Below are 20,464 nucleotides of genomic sequence, written 5' to 3'. Positions count from 1 at the left end.
CAAAGCACTCCGGGAATGATAATCAACGCATGCTGCATAAAAGGCTAAGGAATCCCGTTAGATGGATTCTTTTCCCAATCAGAAAACAAATAATCCTGGGGAATCCAGCAAATTCCCCAAGCATTACTATTGGAAAGACTTTATAGGAGGCATTAGTGGCAGAAAAGGTTCTGCTTGCTGGATGGCTAACAGTATTTGTATTTGTTTTCTGCTCTACTTATTTGCAATGGTCTTGCTACCGATACCAAACAAACAAAAGCTGGTCGAACACGTTTCAGCGAGTTTGCAGGTAATAATCAGTTATTTCTGACGTGTAGTTAACATCATTTTCTAAAAGTGCTCTGTGAAGCAGAAAAAAACATTAAAATTTCATGGTATAGAGAACTTCTTATTTTTCCTAAAATTAGCTTTAAAAAAAAAAATACCTGGAAAGTTCTCTTGTCTCATCTCAAGTCCAGGGAAGGAAATGCTGCAGTGTGCTGCTTGTCTTTAAAGAGCAGGACTCAATGATGAATGCATACAAACTGGAAATGCTACCAGCCAGGCTCTCCTCTAACTGGTCCCACAGACATCCAAAGTGTGGCCAGCTGACCACGAGCTGGGAAATGAAACCCCCATGGCTCCACGCAGGCAGCAGAGCCCTGCAGGTGATTCCACCCAGACAAGGGCCATGATTTGCTGCTCTGTACAGTTCCTCTGTGACACCAGGCAACTGGGGTCACTGGGAGGTTCAAGTGACACGCTTCAAGTCACACAAAAGTCGGGGGAGGGTCAAGAAAAGATCAAATGTGCCTCTAACTCTTAACCTTCCATTTCACCCTTTAATATAACAAAAGAAGCCAAGAAATATTCTGGGGGAGAGCAATGGTCCATACAAAGAACACTAGCAGGTATTCTGTATGTTGCTAAACCTGTTTTCAGTATGTTACTTCAAAAGATAAACAAATACTGAAATAACAAAAACATAAATGACTAAATTAAACAACAAAACTGTATTCACTCAGTAACTCATGTGTTTCTACACTCACTACATGTAGTGCCGGGCCCTGTAGGGAAGGCAACAAAACACTCAGTTCTGTTCTCCACGTTTAAAAGATTTCAATACATTAGAGAAAATGGCCATGACACCAGCAGCCATGTGCAAGGTGGCATGTGGTCGCCTTTAGGAATTACATGCCGAGAATTCCGGAAAGTGGCTGACAGATGCAAACATGTGACAGAATCAAAGAGCAGGCCCTTGAAGGTTGTTAAGGATTCTAATAGTTGAAGACACGGATGAAGTCATTCTAATTAGAGAGGCGCACATGAATTAACTTGTTGAAATGAGAAAAAAACATCCTAGGTTCAGATGAGGGCACAAGTTCAAGTAAAACAAAATAAGAACAAGCTATAAAAGATGCATTGTGGAGGGTCCACCTCCCATCTAAGAGTGTTTTCAGTGTGTCTGAGCTGTATGGTGGTTGATATTGATTATTCTATATTGATTGATCTAACAGGTCCAGAATCTCCTAGGAGACAAGCTTTGGGCATGTCTGTGGAGGAGTTGAACTGGGTTAACTAAGAAGGGAGATCCATCCTGAATGTGAGCAGCATCACCCCGTGGGCTGGGGTCCTGGACCAAACAGAAGAAAGAAAAGGAAAAGAGCACTGGTTTTTGTCCCTTTCTGACACAGATGCAGAGTAGCCAGCTACCTTACACTCCTGCTGCCATGATGGCTACCCTCTCCAACTGTGTGGCAAAATCAACCCTCCCTTCCCCAAACTGCTTCTGCCAGGCATTTGTCCCAGCTGTGAGAAAAGAAACCAGTGGAAAAATGACATAGAGCCTACTTTAGAGAGGGGAATGTTGCTGGGGAACTGCACCTAGGGGTGGAGATCAGCAAAGGCCAGGGTTTGCATCTTGGCCTTGGGGCTCTCTAGGTATAGGACCTTGGGCAAGTTGTTTAACTGCTCTGTGTCTCAGGTTCTACGTCTGCCAAATGAGAAGCAGTAATAGCAGCAAAGGTCATAAATGAAGATAATATATGCAAAATATTTATCAGCATAAGTCATCAATAAGTTGAAACTTCTATTTCCCGAGAGAATTGTTCAGAAGCTGGGTATTTTTAAAATTGAGGTTCTCTCCTCTCAGGTAACTTAAGGTGATGTGGGAAAATGCTCCTGTACCCTGTAAAGATTTGTCACTCATATTGGTTTACTAAAACACTGATTGGTCAGTAGCCAGGCAGGAAGTATAGGCAGGGAAACCAGACTAGGAGAATTCTGGGAAGAGGAAAGGGTCAGTCTGCAGTAGCCACCCAGATGCAGAGGAAGCAAGATGAGAATGCTGCACTGAGAAAAGGCACCAAGCCACATGGCTAATCATAGACAAGAATTATGGGTTAATTTAAGTTGTAAGAGCCAGTTAATAATAAGCCTGTGCTATTAGGCCTAACAGTGCTGTAATTAATATAGTTTCTTGTGATTATTCAGGTCTGGGAGGCTGGGAAATGAAAGCACTGTCTCCATCTACATTAAGCTTGTGTCAAGTTGACATAAAACTATCTAGCACAGTTGTCATAATTATTCCATATACTCTAGAAGGTTTTAAAAAAAGGTTGGGCACATCAAAGAACAACATGGAAAATGTTCTTAAAGCAAAAAGGCGTACTTACACTTCTAGGGATATAAAAAGAGTATTTGAAATTAAAAATAAAACACACACTGAGCAGGATAAATAGCACATTAGACAATGAGGAGGAAAAGGCCAGTGTACTTGAAGATTCCAGAGGAGAAATATTTCAAAACTAAAACAGGTAAAAGACTATCATGAAGTGAACATGTAGGCAAAGTTCTCAATGCGGGAGCATGATTTGATAAAAGTAAAGGTGTTCCAAATTTGATGAAAGCTGAAATCACACATATTCGAGAACTTCAACAAACCTCAAGCATACTGAATTAAAAAAAAAAATCATACTCAAACCCAGCATAACCGTGTATTGAAAACTGTAACCATAACCTGTGACAAAGAAAAAAAAAACTGAACAAAAGCCAGAGAAGCCAGGGGAGGGAACAAATAGAAGAATAATGAACACACAGGATAGTTAGCACACGGCTGGAAAATATAAAGTCAACATTGGAACAAGATTTTTAAAATTCAAAAAGAAAGCCAGTCAGTCTAGATCCTATATCTAGTGATGGTTATGGACTAACCCTCTGAAACTGTAAGCATGCCCCAATTAACCCTTCCTCTTATAAGACTTGCCTTGGTCATGGTGTCTCTTCACAGCAACAGAGCACTGATGAAGGGCCTTATATGAAGACTAAAGATGGATGCTATAAACTCTAGACAACCATCAAAAACAGTGGAGGGAGAGTGGGTACACAACCAGGACAAATGGAAAACAATAAACAGAATAAGAGATATAAATCCAATCATATCACAGAAAATATAAGTGGTTCCAACACTCTAATTAAAAAAGCAGAGATCATCAGACTAGATTATAAGATCCAACTACATGCTGTCTAAGAGAAATTCATTTCCTATACAGAGATGTGCTAGGTTCAACTAAAAGGCCAACCAACATTAGCAGAAATGTAGTTGCTGCTGTGGCTAGGTCTATATTAGCCAACATAGATCTCAAAGCACAGATGGCCATGAAGAAAACAGTCACTGCATTAAGATAAAGAGGCCAGTTCATCCAAGTGATAAGAATCCTACCGAAACTAATAGCACATCTTCAAAACTAATAACAGAGAACAGCGGAAATTTAAGAAAAAAGAACCAGACCAAAGTCCAACTCTTGTTGAAAATGTTAACACTCTTTTTTCAGTAATTGATAGAATAAGTAGAAAAAAATTCAGTTCAGATATGAAAGATATTAAAACTAAAGTCAACTTGATCTAACAAAGGTTTATACAACAATTCATTTTCTTCAGATTGTATATTCTTTTTATGTGCACAAGGAAGATTCACAAGCAAAGACCATATTTTGAGCCAAATTAATTTAGAATAATTCCAATTATACAATATGTTCTTAGATCACATTGGAATTAAATTGAAGTCAATAAATGAAAAATACTTGGAAGCTTTCCAATATTTGGAAACTAAATAATAAATTTCTAAGAATTAATGCACCACTCAGGCTGTGAAGAAATGGTACATTTTCTCCAACTATAACCATTTTATAATCTATATGATTTTTGCTTTGGTCATCAAGATCAAGTCTATACACAAAAATTAACCACTATTCGATTCAGTTTACAGACACAATACAGGTCCTGCTAGAAAGCCCAGTTCAAAGGTCCAGCCCTAGTAGCAGCTTATTTGTAAACTCCAGCTATCTCATATAGTGAAAATCTAACTAACAATTATTTTGTAAAGTATATTCATTTTTTAAAAAAATTTATGTGCATTGACTGCTTGGCCTGCATTTATTTACACCAGCATCAGGGAGTTGCATCCTTTGGAACCAGAGTCACAGACAGTTGTGAGCCACCATGTGGGTGCTGGAGTTGAACCCGGGTCCCCTGGAAGAACAGCCAGTGCTCTTTCACACTGAGCCAACTCTCCAGCCTGTAAAGTATATTCTTAAGTGACCTTTAGTCCTTTTCTGAACAGCTGCTGGTCATTTGCCACACCCAGTTAGATAACTATGCCATGAATCTTAATATTAGCCTACCTTAAACATAACTTAAAATATATGGGATATGAAAATTTTATGTTTTTACAAGGCCAAGGGTTCTGGATCATTTGTAGTGATGCTCTCTCCCTCTCTTGAAATAACTAAACTGAGATTTGACTGCCTTTACATATAAAAGCAGAACAATAATCTAAGACTTAGGAAAACACTGCTCAGTTAATGGGATGCTCTCATCAAAGGAGAGCTCAGGGGAGACACAGAAGATGGTTCAATGTAGGTTAACAGAGGGAAAGGCTGAGAAACAGCTTATCCCCACATCCCTACTCCAGGAACTCTCGGGACAGTCGTGTAAAATAGAGGCCTACAATGATCTCAATGGTGCCTCCTAAGCTCACCTACATAGCTATAATTTGTTTGGAGTTTCAAAGGCATCCTGAGAGAGTCTGCTGGGCCTCGCCACACATGCTATCTGTTACTAAAACTAGACCTCATGATGATGTAGATGCTGAACTAGGTGTGAGACAGAAAGGGAACCTTGGAATGTACTAGAATCCAGAGCTGAGCCTTAGTTTAACTTTAATAAAAATGAAATAATCATTGTGCAAATCCTTAGTTTCCTTAAATATGAGACACAGAAATACAAACTGAAGTGTTCGGGCAAGAGACCAATTGCTTACTGCGGATGAAGTTACAAGGGCATCTTGGAGATGAATTTTGAAAGGCTGGGTAGACAGCAGAGGGTTGAAAAGCAGTCATTTGGACAAACACTGCACAGCACCTGGAGGATGTTAGCTTTAGAGGCAGACGGACATCCTTTAAATCCTCACCATGCCTCTCTCAAACAACCTTGCACAAATCAACCCTATGAGTCCCACTTTCTTCAAATCTAAAAATGGGTTAGAATTAGCTCAGCGTTTTAAGGATTAAATATAACTTTAAAACACATACTGTGATACCCAGCACCCAGCAGCTATTCAAAAACAAAAACTTTCCATTACTAAATGCCCAGAGACCAGAGACAAGGTGTGGCAAAGAGTCATTAGCTGACCAGTGAAGCAGAAAGTGTGTCTGTAAAGGCAGGTCACTGCCAGACTGCATGAGGGTCTGCGTGTCAGTAAAAAGCCTCCTGATAAAAAGAGAGTTTGTGCACCAGCGGCTTAGGCTGAGAGGGAAAGGAAATCAGTGAGCACCAAACATTTCACAACACAGAGCTGAGATGGTTCTGCAGGCAGAGGACTTGCTGCACAACTTCAGCACCCACATACGATGCCAGTCTTGGCTGCATGCTGGAAGTCCAGCACCATGGGAAGAGGAGACGGGAGGACCAGCCCAGCTCCAGGCTAGGTGAGAGAGAGTGATAGAGCAGGTCACCCAGCATCCTCCTCTGATTTCTATGTGTGCATATGTCACATGGACCACACCCACAATCACATGTATTCACACACACACACTCACACTCAGACACATACAAATTTGTATAAAGTATATCCAATGCTTACCTTTACAGCTAAAATTTTCCCACTTGGGACATGATATGCTCTATAGGAAGAAAAGAAAACAAAGTTACTTGATATCATTAGGTAACCTACAGAATGGCTAAGGACATAGCATCAACTCAAACGTTTCTGCAACAATGGGGACAGACCTGGTACCTTCAAGGCAAATGGCCACAAAAACAACATATATTTATGTGATGCTAAATGGCTTATGAAGTGATTATGTATCTTAAAATATTGCTCGAAAGTCACGCCGTTCTGGTTACTCTCCTCTTAGAGTTCTGAAGCAGGGGGAAGTTGAGCAGTTTGTCCAACACCCAAGTGTGCAGCAGCAGAACTAGACCTTAAAACTCAGGTTTTCTGGCCCTAGGCCCTTGTTGTCACTGTGTGTGTTTGTAGTCATGTACAAGCAGCAAAATGAAGGTTTTTACTTTTCTTTAAGGTACATAAGTAGAGGCATCATGTCATAGTATTTTATCAAAATAATCACCAATCACGGGATGAGTTCTGACTTTGGTTTTTTGTACCATTTTTCATAGGAAATACAGTTATGAGGCTTGAGCATGTGACTCATTTTTTTCCTTAGAGACGCAGGCTCAGTGTGGTGTCCAATGAGAAGGGCCCCCAAAGGCTCAAATGTTTCAATGTTTCCAGTTGGAGAAGCTGCTTAGGAAGGAGTGGGAAGTGTGGCTTTGTTGGAGGAGTGCCTCACTGGGGCAGGCTTTGAGGATTCTAGAGTCTCTCTATCTGCTTCCAAATTGCAGATCAAGATACAAGCTCAGCTGTTCCTGTCACACCATTGCTTCGTCATGATGGGCGCTGTCCCTCTGAAATCAGAAGCCATGAATTAAGCACTTTCTTTTTAAGGCTGCTTTGGTCATGGTATTTTATCACCATAATAGAAGAGTTAGCAAGACACTCAGAGACACTGAAATAGCATTATCTAGATTAAGAAATATTAATAGGATTGGAGCTATGGCTCAGTGGTAGAGTACTTACTTGCCCAGCATAAATAATACACGGTGTTGGAGTCCCCAGCACAAGAAAAAGAAAGGAAGCAAGCAAGCAAGCAAGCAAGCAAGAATTCATTCATTCATTTATAGAAAGTAAGAAAATTAAGGTTTACAGAAATAAAATCATTTTCTATCAAGATCTAATGTGCATACATTTACACTTTTATATTCACACTGCATGAACTACATATTCTCACCATTTCTGGGACACAAACTATTTTATATAAAAATTTAAAATGAAACACATAACACAAGCAGATGCTGTATCTGCAAGCCCATAGTGAACTGGGAAGAACCGCATCTGCCCCACGGAGGATTTCCCACACTCCCATCAGGTGGCTGGTGGCCGGGATGTGAGTGGGCGGCGACAGTGTCCACTTACACGATACTAATTGTAGCATATACTGTATTTTCCCCAGTGGCTGTAGAAGTTGATGGACTATGCGTCCTTTAAAATATATGTGAGGAATTTCCCACATAAATATAAATAATTCAAGGTGTAAGATTAAATGATGACATTACTTTCACTGGTACACTATAGATGCTTCCGACTTCAGCTTCACTAGTCAAGGACTAAAGGACGATGACAGACACTCTGAAGCTGGGGGACAGCAGTGCTGGTTCTCTGGACAAGGGGCAACACATGGCCTTCTGAGACCAGCTGTGGCCATGAGAACTCGATTACCCAAGAGCCCAGCATACACACAGCGCACTGGGAAGTTTGGCAACTTCATTAGCTTGTCAAGAAAGCCGATCTCTTTCCCAAAAGAAAGGTCTCCCATTTCCAACTGAATTGAAAGGGAGACCTGATGATTTAATTATGACGCACGCTAATTCATCCATGCAAGTTTGGGTTCCATTTCGAGCAATAAAGAAAGCTTGTGGCTTGGTTTACAATCTGGTGACAGGGCCGATTTCACATTTAATCATCAGGGGGAAATGGATGACAGAGGCAATGCCAGGCTCTGAGCTAAGCCAGCTCCCTCAACTCGGTGATCAGCGTCCTACCTGGAGAAAGAGTTTGTTTACTTTCGGCAGATAGTGCGTCTCGATTGTCTTGACCTTCCGCAGCACATTAACTGGAAAGTGATTAATGAAGTCTGAATGGAGGCTCTGGTTACACCAAAAGACAACTATACACCTCTGCAATGTTTTAATTAACAGCTAACGCTTCAAATTAGTTTGTAGTTGCCACAGTAATTACCTGTTCCAAAGAGCGAAGGGAGGAAGCATTTGTATGAGGCATTGCTTAGTGCTTCTCCCTGTGCGCTTCTCTTCGCCTTTGGGACCGGTACCCCTGTAAAACTGAAGACACAATACAGACACCTGGGGATGGCACAAGAATAGTCTGGGGTAAATGTCTGAACAGGAGAAACCCGCGAGGGGCTTTTTTCTTAATTAAATCATTTGAGGTGGGAATACCCACTTTTGATTGGGATCTTTTGAGGTGGGAAGACTCTCTTTGACCTAGGCCACACCTTCTGATGGTAGCCTATATAAAGGGCATGGGAGAAGGATGCTTTCTCTCTTTGCCTGCTTGCTCTTGCTGGCAAGTCCATGCATTGCCTTCACTGGCATTAGAACTTCTTTAGGATTCCAGCCTATGCTGAAGACCAGCTGAGACATCCAGCCTCTGGACTGAACCACTCCTGGACTGGCTGGACCACAGCCCGAAAGTCATTCTACTAACCCCCCACATATATAATACATACAATAATATACTGGTTTTTTTGGTTTATGTTGTGGTGCTGAGGTTCAAGCCTAGGTCCCCAAGCATGCTGAGCGAGCACTCTCCCATGAGCAACAGCCTCAGCCCTATTTTCTGTCTTCCTCAGCAACAGTCCAGGTGTGGGAACAGTGATGTTGGTATCAACATTTAATGTCAGAGCAGAGTTCTCTGAACTAGTAGGGAGTGCAGAAAACTGTCCAGGCCAATCCTCTTTCTTCACCAGAAACATCCAAAAGCCAGATGAGTAACGGCCAAGCTTAGGAAAAGCCAAGAGTATGAAGTGTAAAGGACAAGCAATGGGTAGGACTGGGGATGTGAAGTGGCTGTTGCTGCCCTCACTGGACTTGAGATCTGTGTTCGCCTTGTCTAGCTCACCGACGAGAAACATCACTTGGCAGTAACTTCTCCTAGGTGAGAAAGAATGTCTCAGTCTCCTTGGGCTAATAGGAAAACATAAGCTACCCTAGAAAGCACCCATGTAACTTCTTTTAATATACATTCTTATAGATGGGCAAGTTGATGCACACCTATAATGTAACATTCAGAAAGCTGGTGGATCATGAGTTTAAGGCCATCCTGGGCTACACAGTGAGTTTTAGGTTAATCTGTGCTATGAGACCTGGTTTCAGAAAAGTCTACATATGCATACATATGTGTCCATATGCATGAGAATATATGTATGTGCATGCAAATATGTATACTTTTGTGTGTGAATATATGCATGCACTTGTGCATACATATATGTAAATGTATCATGCAAATTTATATGCACACAAATGCATGTGTATAGGTGTATATGTACACATATGTATATACACATGCATATATGCATACACATAGATTTGCATATATGTATACATGTGTATGTGAATTTACATGATGGTCCTCACCACACTTCAGATGTCCCTGCACTGTGTACCATACTGGGCACACATATGCACACATATGATGTACTCTCATATCATCATCTTCCTATTCTTATGTTGAGCACAGTGCTTGCCCACGGTGGATGCTCTGTGCCACAAATTTCACAGCATCTAATTCATTCTTTCATGGGCAGATTCCTAACTATTGAATCCAACGTCCTTATGAGGATTTCACAATCTGATTAACTCATGTATCTGTTTCTTTTTCTTTTTTTTTTTAAAGATTTTATTTATTTATTATGTATACAACATTCTGCCTCCATGTATGCCCGCATGCCAGAAGAGGGCGCCAGATCTCATTACAGATGGTTGTGAGCCACCATGTGGTTGCTGGGAATTGAACTCAGGACCTCTGGAAGAGCAGCCAGTGCTCTTAACCACTGAGCCATCTCTCCAGCCCCCTCATGTATCTGTTTCTGTAAAACTTTCTTAGCTCCTTATCACTCTGCTGTACTAAACCTGCTGCTGCCTCAGGGCCTTGGTGCCTACGCCAGAAGTCTGGGCCATGCTGTCTCAATGTTTACTTGGCACTCCCCACCTGCCTCTGCCTCCCGAGTGCTGGGACTAAAGATGTGACAGCATGTGCGCTCTCCTAAAAATCTCTGCTCTACATAGAACTCTGTCTGTTTTATCCATTCTACTTTTATTGTTTATGTGAGGGACCAGCTTTTAGTTTGGCTGACTTGTTTCTTGAACTTTGATTCCACGACTAATTCTCTGATTTCCAGGGTGTACTCTCCACTCCTGCTCTGTTGTGTCTTGGGCTGTGTTACACTGAGCAGTGCCCAGCTGTTCTAACAGAAGCCCAGGAACCCTGCCCTAAGCACGACTTAGCTGTGTCTCCGGATTGCACACTCGGCATTCCTTTTTCTGTTCAACTGTAAACATTTTTATTATTATGTACTACATGATTTGATGTTATTCAGACTTATTCAGTTATGCATTTCAATGTCCCAAGTGTTTAACTTACTGCTGACAGCTAACCTAAGTGTTGTTACCAGAACACATGACCTGCATGGTACGGACTGGACTGAGATTTGCTTTGTGCCCTAATAATAATCGGGTTTTTGTTATTAATAAATGCTCTATGCCTGAAAAAGGATATATATTTTCAGTTTAATTGGTGTCAATTTCCATACACAAAATCTAAGAACACATTCTGCTTGTGTGCCAAGATGTCCTGTATCAGGCTGGAGGGATGCTTCAGTATGTGAGCCCTGTATCAGGCTGGAGGAATGATTCAGTGTGTGAGCCCTCCCCTCTCCAGCTCTTGCAGAGGACTTGGGTTCGGTTCCCAGCATCACACTGGATAGATCATAACCATGTGTTACTCCAGTTCTAGTGGATGGCAACCTCTTCTGGTCTCTTCAGGCAACTGCATCCATGTGGTACATATATAGACCGGCAATCACACAAAAACATATGAATACAAATAACCTCCAAAATATTTTAAGTACTGATTTTATTTGATTGATCAATTGTTGATTGCTGAGAGATATTTTTCCACAGTGTGGAGTTATTAAATGTTCTGGGTAATTGTATAAAATTTCCTTACATATCTTAAGGTGGTATTATTAATTACATGTAAGCTTATGGTTGCTAAGTCAATCTTCTTTCTTTATACCATCATATAACAGTCCTTTCTTATCCCTAATAATTTTTGCCTTTTAGTTTGTGATATGTCAACATATAAGCTTTAAAGAAAAAAATTTTTGTTGTTGCTTCTATTGTGTTTATCTGATACATTTTCCTATCATTGTCTTTCAACTTTATTGTGTCTTTGTGTTTTCGGGATTCATCTAAACTAATCTAAAAAAGAAAACAGCTAACTAATCTATCAGGTGACAATCTTGGTTTGTAGTTACTATAACGACCGATACATTGGGATTCATTCCCGCCACTTTACTCATTTGCTTCGTTCCTTCACTGTCCACTAAATTGTTGTCACCTATGCCAATTTTAGAATCAGTTTAGAATAAAGTTACTGTTTTCTATCTTTTTCCAGACAATGTAACAACCTTACAACTTCTTCATTGCAATCACCCCTTCTCATCTTAATGCATCGTCTGTGTAAGCCGTCCAGGGTGGAATGTGTGTGACGGCAGAATGGCCATCAGGCTTAACTGAGAGACCTGAGCCAAGGAGGCCGTGGGAAGCTGGGCTGTGTCATGTCACTTAACCTGGTGAGCTCTCCAGCTTTTATCTCAAATTGTAATAGGCACAGATAGAAGGTGAGAGGTAATATTTGAGAACTTGCAGTGGCTGCTGGATGGTGAGACTGAAACTGGACGTGCGGATAAACTCTTGCAGTGGACGAGGGACACAGAAGGCAAGGGTGAGAGTGATCAGCTTCCTATCTGAAAATTCATTTGTTTATTATGTGTAGAGTGTTCTTCCTGCAGGCCAGAAGTGGGCACCGAATCTCATTACAGATGGTTGTGAGCCACCATGTCGTTGCTAGGAACTGAACTCAGGACCGCTGGAAAAACAGTCAGTGCTCGTAACCTCTGAGCCATCTCTCCAGCCCTCAGCTTCCTATCTAAACTGAGGCCAGAGAGAGGAAAAGAAAGTGGCCAAGGACATGAGAAGGGACTTCTGGTAAGCTGATAACAAACCCCAGCGGCCATGAATGCTGGTGCTCTATCTGCCCTAATGCCAAGCACTTAGTGGCTGGCAGAAGATGTGTAACTGACACAAAGACAATACTTTGGAACCAACGTAAGTGACTCTATTGCTTCTTCTTTCAAACTTTAGAGAGTCTAGTACAGCTTGCAAGGTGGGTGGTAAGTGTGTTTACCTTCATCTAAGTCCTGCTGAATCTAATTTAGGAATAATCACACAGGCTAGAGAGATGGCTCAGCTGCTCTTCCAGAGGACCCAGGTTACATTCCCAGCACCCAGGTGGTAGCTCACAACCACCTGTAACTCCAGTTCCAGGGGATCTGATGCTCTCTTCTGACCTCAGACACCAGGCATACACACTGTACACAGACAAACATGCAGGCAAAACATTCATACACATAAAATAAGACTTAAGAAGAAAAAAAGCAATTTCTCTAATAATCTTTATAAGAGCGGAGAAGAAAAATTTGAAAACAAAGTCCTGCACCAACCAGGACATAAGGGAGAAATGCTCACATTCCCACATCTGGACTGCCACGCGAGAACAAGCCATGCACAGGACCATCCACATCTGTATCTTACAGTGTTTACTTAAGTATTTATGCTTGGAATTTCAAATTCTAGAAGAATCACAAAAATGTGAGTCTTCCAGCTGACTTCTGCTTACAAAATAAATAGCCTAAAGCTGAACATGCAATTCCTGATACAGCCTACGCAATGCTACACAATTAAAGCAGACATCTGAGCTCTACGGCACTTCCTGTGTGCTAATTTCCCAACATAAGTCCAATAAAGTTACTCTAATTCGTGTGCAAAGAGGATTTACTCTGGGGAGCATCTGGCTTCTCTGGTGACTGGGACACCAGAGGGAATTTAAGACAGAGATGTTGACCTACACCTGATGCAAACATTTCAGATTCCAGCAAGACTCAATGATGCTAAAAAAGCCAAGTAGCAGCAGCAAATACTCATAAACAATGAGGATGAAAACAATCTCTGCACCTATTTTCCTTCCTATCTTGGAGAAAGTCCTCAAGAGTAATCACACGTATAGACTGAGCAACAATGTCAGGAAGGAAACACCTGAGTGACTGTTGTGCCCATCCTGAGGGCGGGCTGGCTGGCTTGTACAGTAACTATGACCACAGGAGTTCTGCTTCCCACAGACAGGTTAGTGAATAGGGAAATTACTTGGTCATGGGCAGAGAACACGACAGTTGTGAGAACAGGAAGAGGTGCTTACTTGGCTTCCTGGGTCTCAGAGGGCAAACAGAGAGAGAAAAGAGACCAGAAAGAGAAAAGGCTTTATTTAGTCAGTGGTTAAGAGCACTGGCTGACCCAGGCAGTGGTGGTACACGCCTTTAATCCCAGGACTCGGGAGGCAGAGGCAGGCGGATCTCTGTGAGTTCGAGGCCAGCCTGGTCTACCAGAGCTAGTTCCAGGACAGACTCCAAAGCTACAGAGAAATCCTGTCTCGAAAAACCAAAAACAACAACAACAAAAGAGCACTGGCTGCTCTTCCAAAGGACCCAGGTTCAATTCTCAGCACCCACATGGCAGCTCACAACTGTCTGTAACTCCAATTTCAGGGTATCCAACACCCTCGCACTGACATACATGCAAGCAAAAACATGAATGCATAAATAATAATGAAAAATATAAAAGTAAACAAAAGTCACGTCAGCCACCGTGTTAACTGGCTGCAGAGACAGACGCAGCTCTCCAGAATAATAAATCAGGTTCTCTGCTCTTCAGGCAACGGTGTCGCTGGCAGGTACCCAGATGTCTGCCTTTCTTTCCATAGCCCTAGAGCTTCACAGGGTACACATCAGACCAGTGCTGGGTGCCGGGAGATACGACCAAAGAGAAACAAGGGAGATTTGATGAAAGTTTGAGGAGGAGAAGACAAACCACTGCTTAAAAGGAGATTCAGGATCATTCATCCACTTTATCTACGCAACTCTTGGTTCTCAGTAGCGCAGCTCTTAGCTAAGACTTGCCATGTTCAGATTCAGTTATTAAAGGTACCCCGTACCAAAATGTATGGCAGCCATTAAACCACCACAAGATGCAATCACTAGTTTCCATATTTACAGATGGTGTTTTAATTGCTGTTTAAATGACATTTATTTATATATTAAAAGCACCATGTTTTCACTCTGGTGAGGTAGCACATACCTGCTATGCTGGCAGAAGCAGAAGGGTAAATAGTCAGGGGCTAGCCTGGCCTCACATGAGGAGACATTTTCTCACAAACAAAAAACAACAAAGTAAAAATAAAAGTTCTTGTGAGTCCATATAAACTTTTTAAAAACGATGGAAGGATTTCTCTAAAGTAGTATTTTTCCATTTCCAATCACATCTAGCCTTTGGGCTAAAAGAGCAACTAAAGGAAAGGGAAGGGGGAGGCAGAACCCCAAGGTCTAAGGAGCAGTCAGTCCCTGATTCAAATGAAGTCTGCATTCCAAAGCTGAAGCCAATACAAAGTGAGCCCTTCCTGACAAAAGAAGTGAAGGGCACGAATGCCTAAGAGCAACGCATGACAAAAGCGAGCACTTTCTGCTGTCTTGAGAGTCATTTATAAAATTATTCATTTTTAATTAATTTCTCTGAATATCATCTTCGAATTGCAATGGCATCTCCAGCAACCATATGCAAAGCGGCTGTGAGGTCAGCCCATGAAAATGCGATTTTAATGCTTGGTCCTTTTCTTTGGAGGCTGGGAATAATAGCTGGAGAATTTTAAGGAGCATGGCTGTACACTAAAATGGCCATAGCCATTCACAGGGAGGGAAAAAAAATCAAACAGTTCCAGGGAAATCCACACTGACAGTTGTTGCCTTCCATAATAGATAAACACATTAGCCAGGCTCTGGCTGTTAGAACAGAAAATCCAAAGTAAACAGCAGTTGTAGAGAAAAGCTTCAAATCGCGAGCGATGCCAACCTAAACACCCATTACAGAAGCTTGACTACCAACTGTAAAATAATCTGTGCTTAAGCAACACTCCCAACTGTTTACATGCCAAACCAAACATGTTATTAGGTTACAGATATTAATTTTAAGATATTGGTTGTATATAGGCCTCACAAATCAACCTAATACAAGACATTGGGGAAGTTGGCTGGGTTAAAAAGATTTTTAGTCAGAGAAAGGTGTTGGCTCCTTTCTGTTTAGTTGGGCGAAACACCCATTTTCTTCTCATACCTCCCTCGAAGTTAATGCTATTAGACTTCCGTATTTCTTAAGTAAGCTGAAGCAGCCTGCTTCGAGCCTTTAACGCTCTCCACATTAACTAGAGTAATGTCTTTTAATATATGGCCTAAATACCTTTGAGATGGGGGAAGCTCCCGTCACAGTGAACTCTCGATCAAAGGTTCAGAAAGAAGGCAATGGGCAAAGCAGGGGAGAGACATCACAGCAGAAGAAGGAAGTTAAGTGGCAGAGCAATGCACGTGGGGATGTAGGAACACTGAGGATGAACCAGATGAGGACCCCTCTCCAGGAACGCCTAAGAATGGGATAAATGCTACTCATAGTTCCTTGGAGAGTGAGCAGCAAATCACTGTCCCAAATTGGCCACAAAGATGGGCACTTCAGAAAAGCTTCTGTAAGGGCTCAGCATTTGGTTGTGTGTGGTTTAGAATATATGTTATGAAGTTTTCAATTTTTTTCCTTATTTTGAGAATTCCATACGTATATGCAATGAAATATGACCATAAACTCCCGTTTCTCACCTTCAATTTTTGTGTCTCTTTTTTTTGTTTGTTTTTACTAACCTACAAAGTCCAACTAAGCTTGCTATCCATATGTGTGTGGGTGTGGGGCCAACCACTGGAGCATAGGAAGCCTATCCGGCACCTATCCCATCTCATTTACGCCAGAGGTCAACACAGGAGTTCCACTCAGGGTTGAGCACTTGCTCTCTCCTTCTTAGGGTTCTGGTCAGCCATGCATCTCTCTGTTGGCTGCTCCCCACTTGGAGCTGGGGGTGGGGGAAGTCTGGCTAGGAAATATTTTTATACAGAGGCTATTTGCTTTGCTCAAAAACTTGTCAGGGAAGTGTCTTAGCCATTCTACAGCCGAGGATTCAAGGCCTGGTGAGGTAAAAGGGCAGTTTCAAATTTCTGTTTGATAAACATAGAGTAGGAGGTGGACCTGGGCCCTCGGAAGCCAAACCCAGCTTTGTGTGAGCGTGAACTGGCTGCTTCTAGAGCCTCTTTCCAACAGTCTTCCACACGTTCTGGAAATGGTTGGTGCTGATTTTTAAAAAGCAATAGGAGAAATCGATCGAATGCCTCTCTTTTCAGGGTTGCATTAACTTTTTCAGGCCACTGGGGTGCAATTTACTAAATTACCTCTTCTAGAACACTAAATAGTACCCTAGTGGGTCAAAGAGTAAATGCACCTCTGAAAAGTGAGCCATTTATTCCCTTCCCTGTAGTGCCAGATGTAATATGTCCCTTATGACAGAAATATCATCCTGCTTCCATTGCAAACCAAGACACTGGCTTTTCCTAGATAAAACGAGTGTGGGGGAAGATTCAGAAGTGGGGGGATGATGAAATCTCTCCCACAATCCTGTTGAAAAGTCAAGACTGGCTTCTGTGAAAATAGCTGCTTACCATTCAATGGAGACTTATTTTTCTTGAGCCCTCAAAACAGAATGAAAAATATTTGAATTGAGGGTGTTGAAGCCAGAAGCTCACAGACTATTTTGATGGCCCTTTTACACCTACTGTGTGTTACAACTGAGTCCTAGTACCCACTGCCATATGCAGGAAGACAAAGCACAGGCAGATGGCCCTTTGTCTGTATTTCCCTACTGAGTACCTCTGACCTAAAAGCCTTTGCTTTTGCACCCCTGCTAAGCTCCCAAGCCTGGGTATGGTTTTGGATCGCCTGAGGAACCGTTCCCAGGCAGTTTCACATTCATGAGCTATCTAACCGAGCTCAAGTTTTAAGTTTTCAGCACTGTTAGCCCCTCACTCTTCTGGAAGATGGCGATGCGATGAGAACAAGACGTTTAATTTAAGAATCACCCGGCTTCTAATTAAACTGCCATAGGCAGCTGGTTGGATAAGTTTTAATCAGTTTCAATCACCTATTGATTGGTATACTGAAGCCTAAAAAATTAAAAGGAAAAGATGATTGGGGAATTGTCCCGTCTCAGAACAACAGCAGAGGCCTCTGTAAATACGTCCTCTTTGAACCATCAGCTAAACGGGCACTTCAATACTGCAGTACAAAGTCTTCTGCAAAATCACTTTAACTAACAAGCAGAAATTTATCAGCTTCAGCCAGAATCAATGCTGAAATCAATTTGAACACTGGTTGTGTCTAAAGGGGCTCATTGGCAATTTAGGGAAATTACACCATGTAAATGCCTGTGCTTTAATTGAACAGTTCCATCAACTAGGCTGTGATTGCTGTCCATTCGTTTATTCACTTTCACTCGGCTCCCATTCTGCACAGGAATGGCTGTTGTCAAGCTGGAGAAAGGCACTTTGTCTTCATTCTGTGCACTTTTGTGCATAACTGAGTTTGTGGAATGGACACATCATGACCAGGTCAAAATAAACCAGGACAGACTTGTTACTTTAACATAAGGAGGAACACAGACCTACACTGCCTTCAAACAAGTCAGGAGGAAGGAAGGCAGCCCACACTTGGTCAGGGCTCTGTGCCACAGTCCTGTGAGAACATGGCATACTTTCCCCCATATATTTAGTGACGTCTAACAACATATATTATGTGTAAGAATGCCCTTCTTGAAGAGCTAGGTAACATTTTGCTTTACAGAGTCCTCAGGGATCAGTCAAGAGAAGATTAGAGTCTCTTATCTGTTTAGGACAGTGTGGCATAACATGGTCACAGGCATTTTCGAAGTCAGACATGAAGAAGGAGGGAAAGGAAAGGGTGAAGACAGTGATGGGTGACCTAACTGCTTTATAAAGACCAGGAAGAACAAACACTAACATGATTTCCAAGAAAGAAGAAGTAAAATACTCACCAAGTCACAACAATGAAAAAACAAACACTACAGGTCAAATTATCAGAGAACTATATGAAATGACAAGGGGTCAGAGGTCAGCATCAACAAGTCGTACACTGGGCCTAAGTGGTCCTTCAAAGAGCTCAGGCTTCCAGGAAAGGGAAGGACGGAGACAGTGGTTGACTATCATAGGCCTTCAGTATGATACAAGAGCCTATGCAAAAAATTACAAGCTTGAGGCCACTAGTGGCCCCTCAAAAAGGCTGGCTCAAATCAGCCAGCGGAGACACTCTCTGCTCATCTGAGGCTCCTAAAACCAAACCACAACTATTTTAAACTATTTTAAAGAAAAGGCAGCGAGAGACTAAGAAATAAGCAAACATGCGCTTGGGAGGGGAACTGCTCTGATCCTCAGGGAACCCATTTTCTCAGGTTGTCTTCAGTCAAATGAGGATCGGAGGCCTACTGTGCTCAGTCATTTCCAACACCCTGGTGAAGCGCTGAACAGAAGGCCGGCTGCCTCTGGGCCTTGGCTGTACAGGTAGGACCTTAAGTCATTTTCCTTGTGCCTCTTAGGCTGTAGGGAAGCTGCTGACAGGCCCTTTCAGTCCAGTCTGCTTTCTGCAAACATTCACTTCAATTCATTCTCAAAAGAGTTATCTTATTACAAAGTTAAAAGAGAGAAATAACTAGTGTATATGAATTTAGCTCTGTGTGAGTGTTTGTGGAAGTCATTCTGACACTCTGTTCCATGCAATATTTTCAACCACACTATAAAGTTTCATTTGCTCTAGTTTTTGTTGCTGAAACAACGTAAAAACATATCTTATTAATAGTTAGCTAGTGTTTCTGAAAATTTAATAGTAGTGTGAATTCTAATTAGTTTTAATAATAAAAACCCTGAGTCAGATATAGGGGTAAATGCTGAAAGATCAGAGAAGCATTTCTCTGGGATTAAAGGCGCATGACTCCCAAGTACTGGGATTAAAGGTGCAAGCCTCCACCACCTGGCTCTAATTCTGTTTTAGACTAGATCAAGCCCAGGGTAGCCTTGAACTCAACGGAGATCCATCTGCCTCTACCTCCCGAAGTGCTGGGATTAAAGTGTATTACAACACTTGCCTGGCCGCTATGATAAACTAGTGGCTAGGTCCGCTCTCTGATCTTCAGGCAAGCTGTAATTGTTAAAACACAAACAGAATATCATACACTTAATTGTGGTTTAATCAAACCTTTACACTCACTGAACCCTGCTCCTAACTGCTACAGGCAGAGCGGGAGCAGAACCAGGCTGCTGAGGGCTGACACACATGTATTTTCCAAATACAGCCAAGCTGGTTAAAGTGCTTTATTGACTGTGCCCAAAAGCACAGAACACTGGTTTCATTTTATTATGTGAATTCACAAAGCAAAACCATGCGCCGTGTGTTGAATGTAACACCAAACACTTTGCTTTCGTGTAATGAAGTCTGGCAAGGAAAACTACGAAAGTGTTACGGAGAAAAGGACAGTACACAAAGTCACACTGAACAAACAAATTAATGTGAAAACAAACAAATAAAACACAGGCATTTTCAGCTTACTTTCCATAGCCTAGCCCTATACTGCTACCATTCTAGTTTAGTAACTGTTCCTGCAACCCCGTGTTAAGGTGTATATCAGGGCCTGAACATGCTTCAATCCAGAAAGCCAGAAATTTAACAGAAACATGATCTCTTACACCAATATAGCAAACAACAGAGCAAAGGGGAGTGGGGAGAGAAGCAAAGTTATACACAGTAAATGCCTTTTGGACTTTCCAGCAAATTATTTTCCAAAAAGGCAATTTAACTAAATGCCCTAGATGCTGTGGTTTACAAACACCTCCTTGTGCAATATGCCAACAAAGAAACTGAAATTTTCTAACATATCAACTACTGCAAAATAGACTTAAAATTTTAGTATGTCTTAGGAGTCAAGAAATACACCACCTCCATTGTGCAACCATATAATTAATCTAAGGATTCAATTACTAAATTCTGTGCTTTTGATAAGTAAAGAGACCCAAAGAGTAGCCAGTCA

The 20,464-nt window shown here is 41.8% G+C and overlaps 1 protein-coding gene across 3 annotated transcripts in view; it reads right to left on the bottom strand.

Annotated features, from left to right (window-relative positions):
* Positions 1-20,464, bottom strand: part of Map2k5 (mitogen-activated protein kinase kinase 5) — a 226,341-nt gene that overhangs the window by 142,256 nt on the left and 63,621 nt on the right. For all 3 annotated transcript variants that reach the window (XM_041679391.1, XM_041679392.1, XM_041679393.1), the window contains exon 9: positions 6,122-6,161. In XM_041679391.1, coding sequence (XP_041535325.1) covers positions 6,122-6,161 — 40 coding nt within the window. The remainder of the gene's footprint in view (positions 1-6,121; positions 6,162-20,464) is intronic.

This window comes from Microtus oregoni, unplaced genomic scaffold (assembly GCF_018167655.1).
Source record: "Microtus oregoni isolate MIOR12 unplaced genomic scaffold, Mior012 000032F_ref0000030, whole genome shotgun sequence".
In the NCBI taxonomy this organism is placed as follows: domain Eukaryota; kingdom Metazoa; phylum Chordata; class Mammalia; order Rodentia; family Cricetidae; genus Microtus; species Microtus oregoni.
This window is presented reverse-complemented; position numbering and strand designations above follow the sequence as displayed.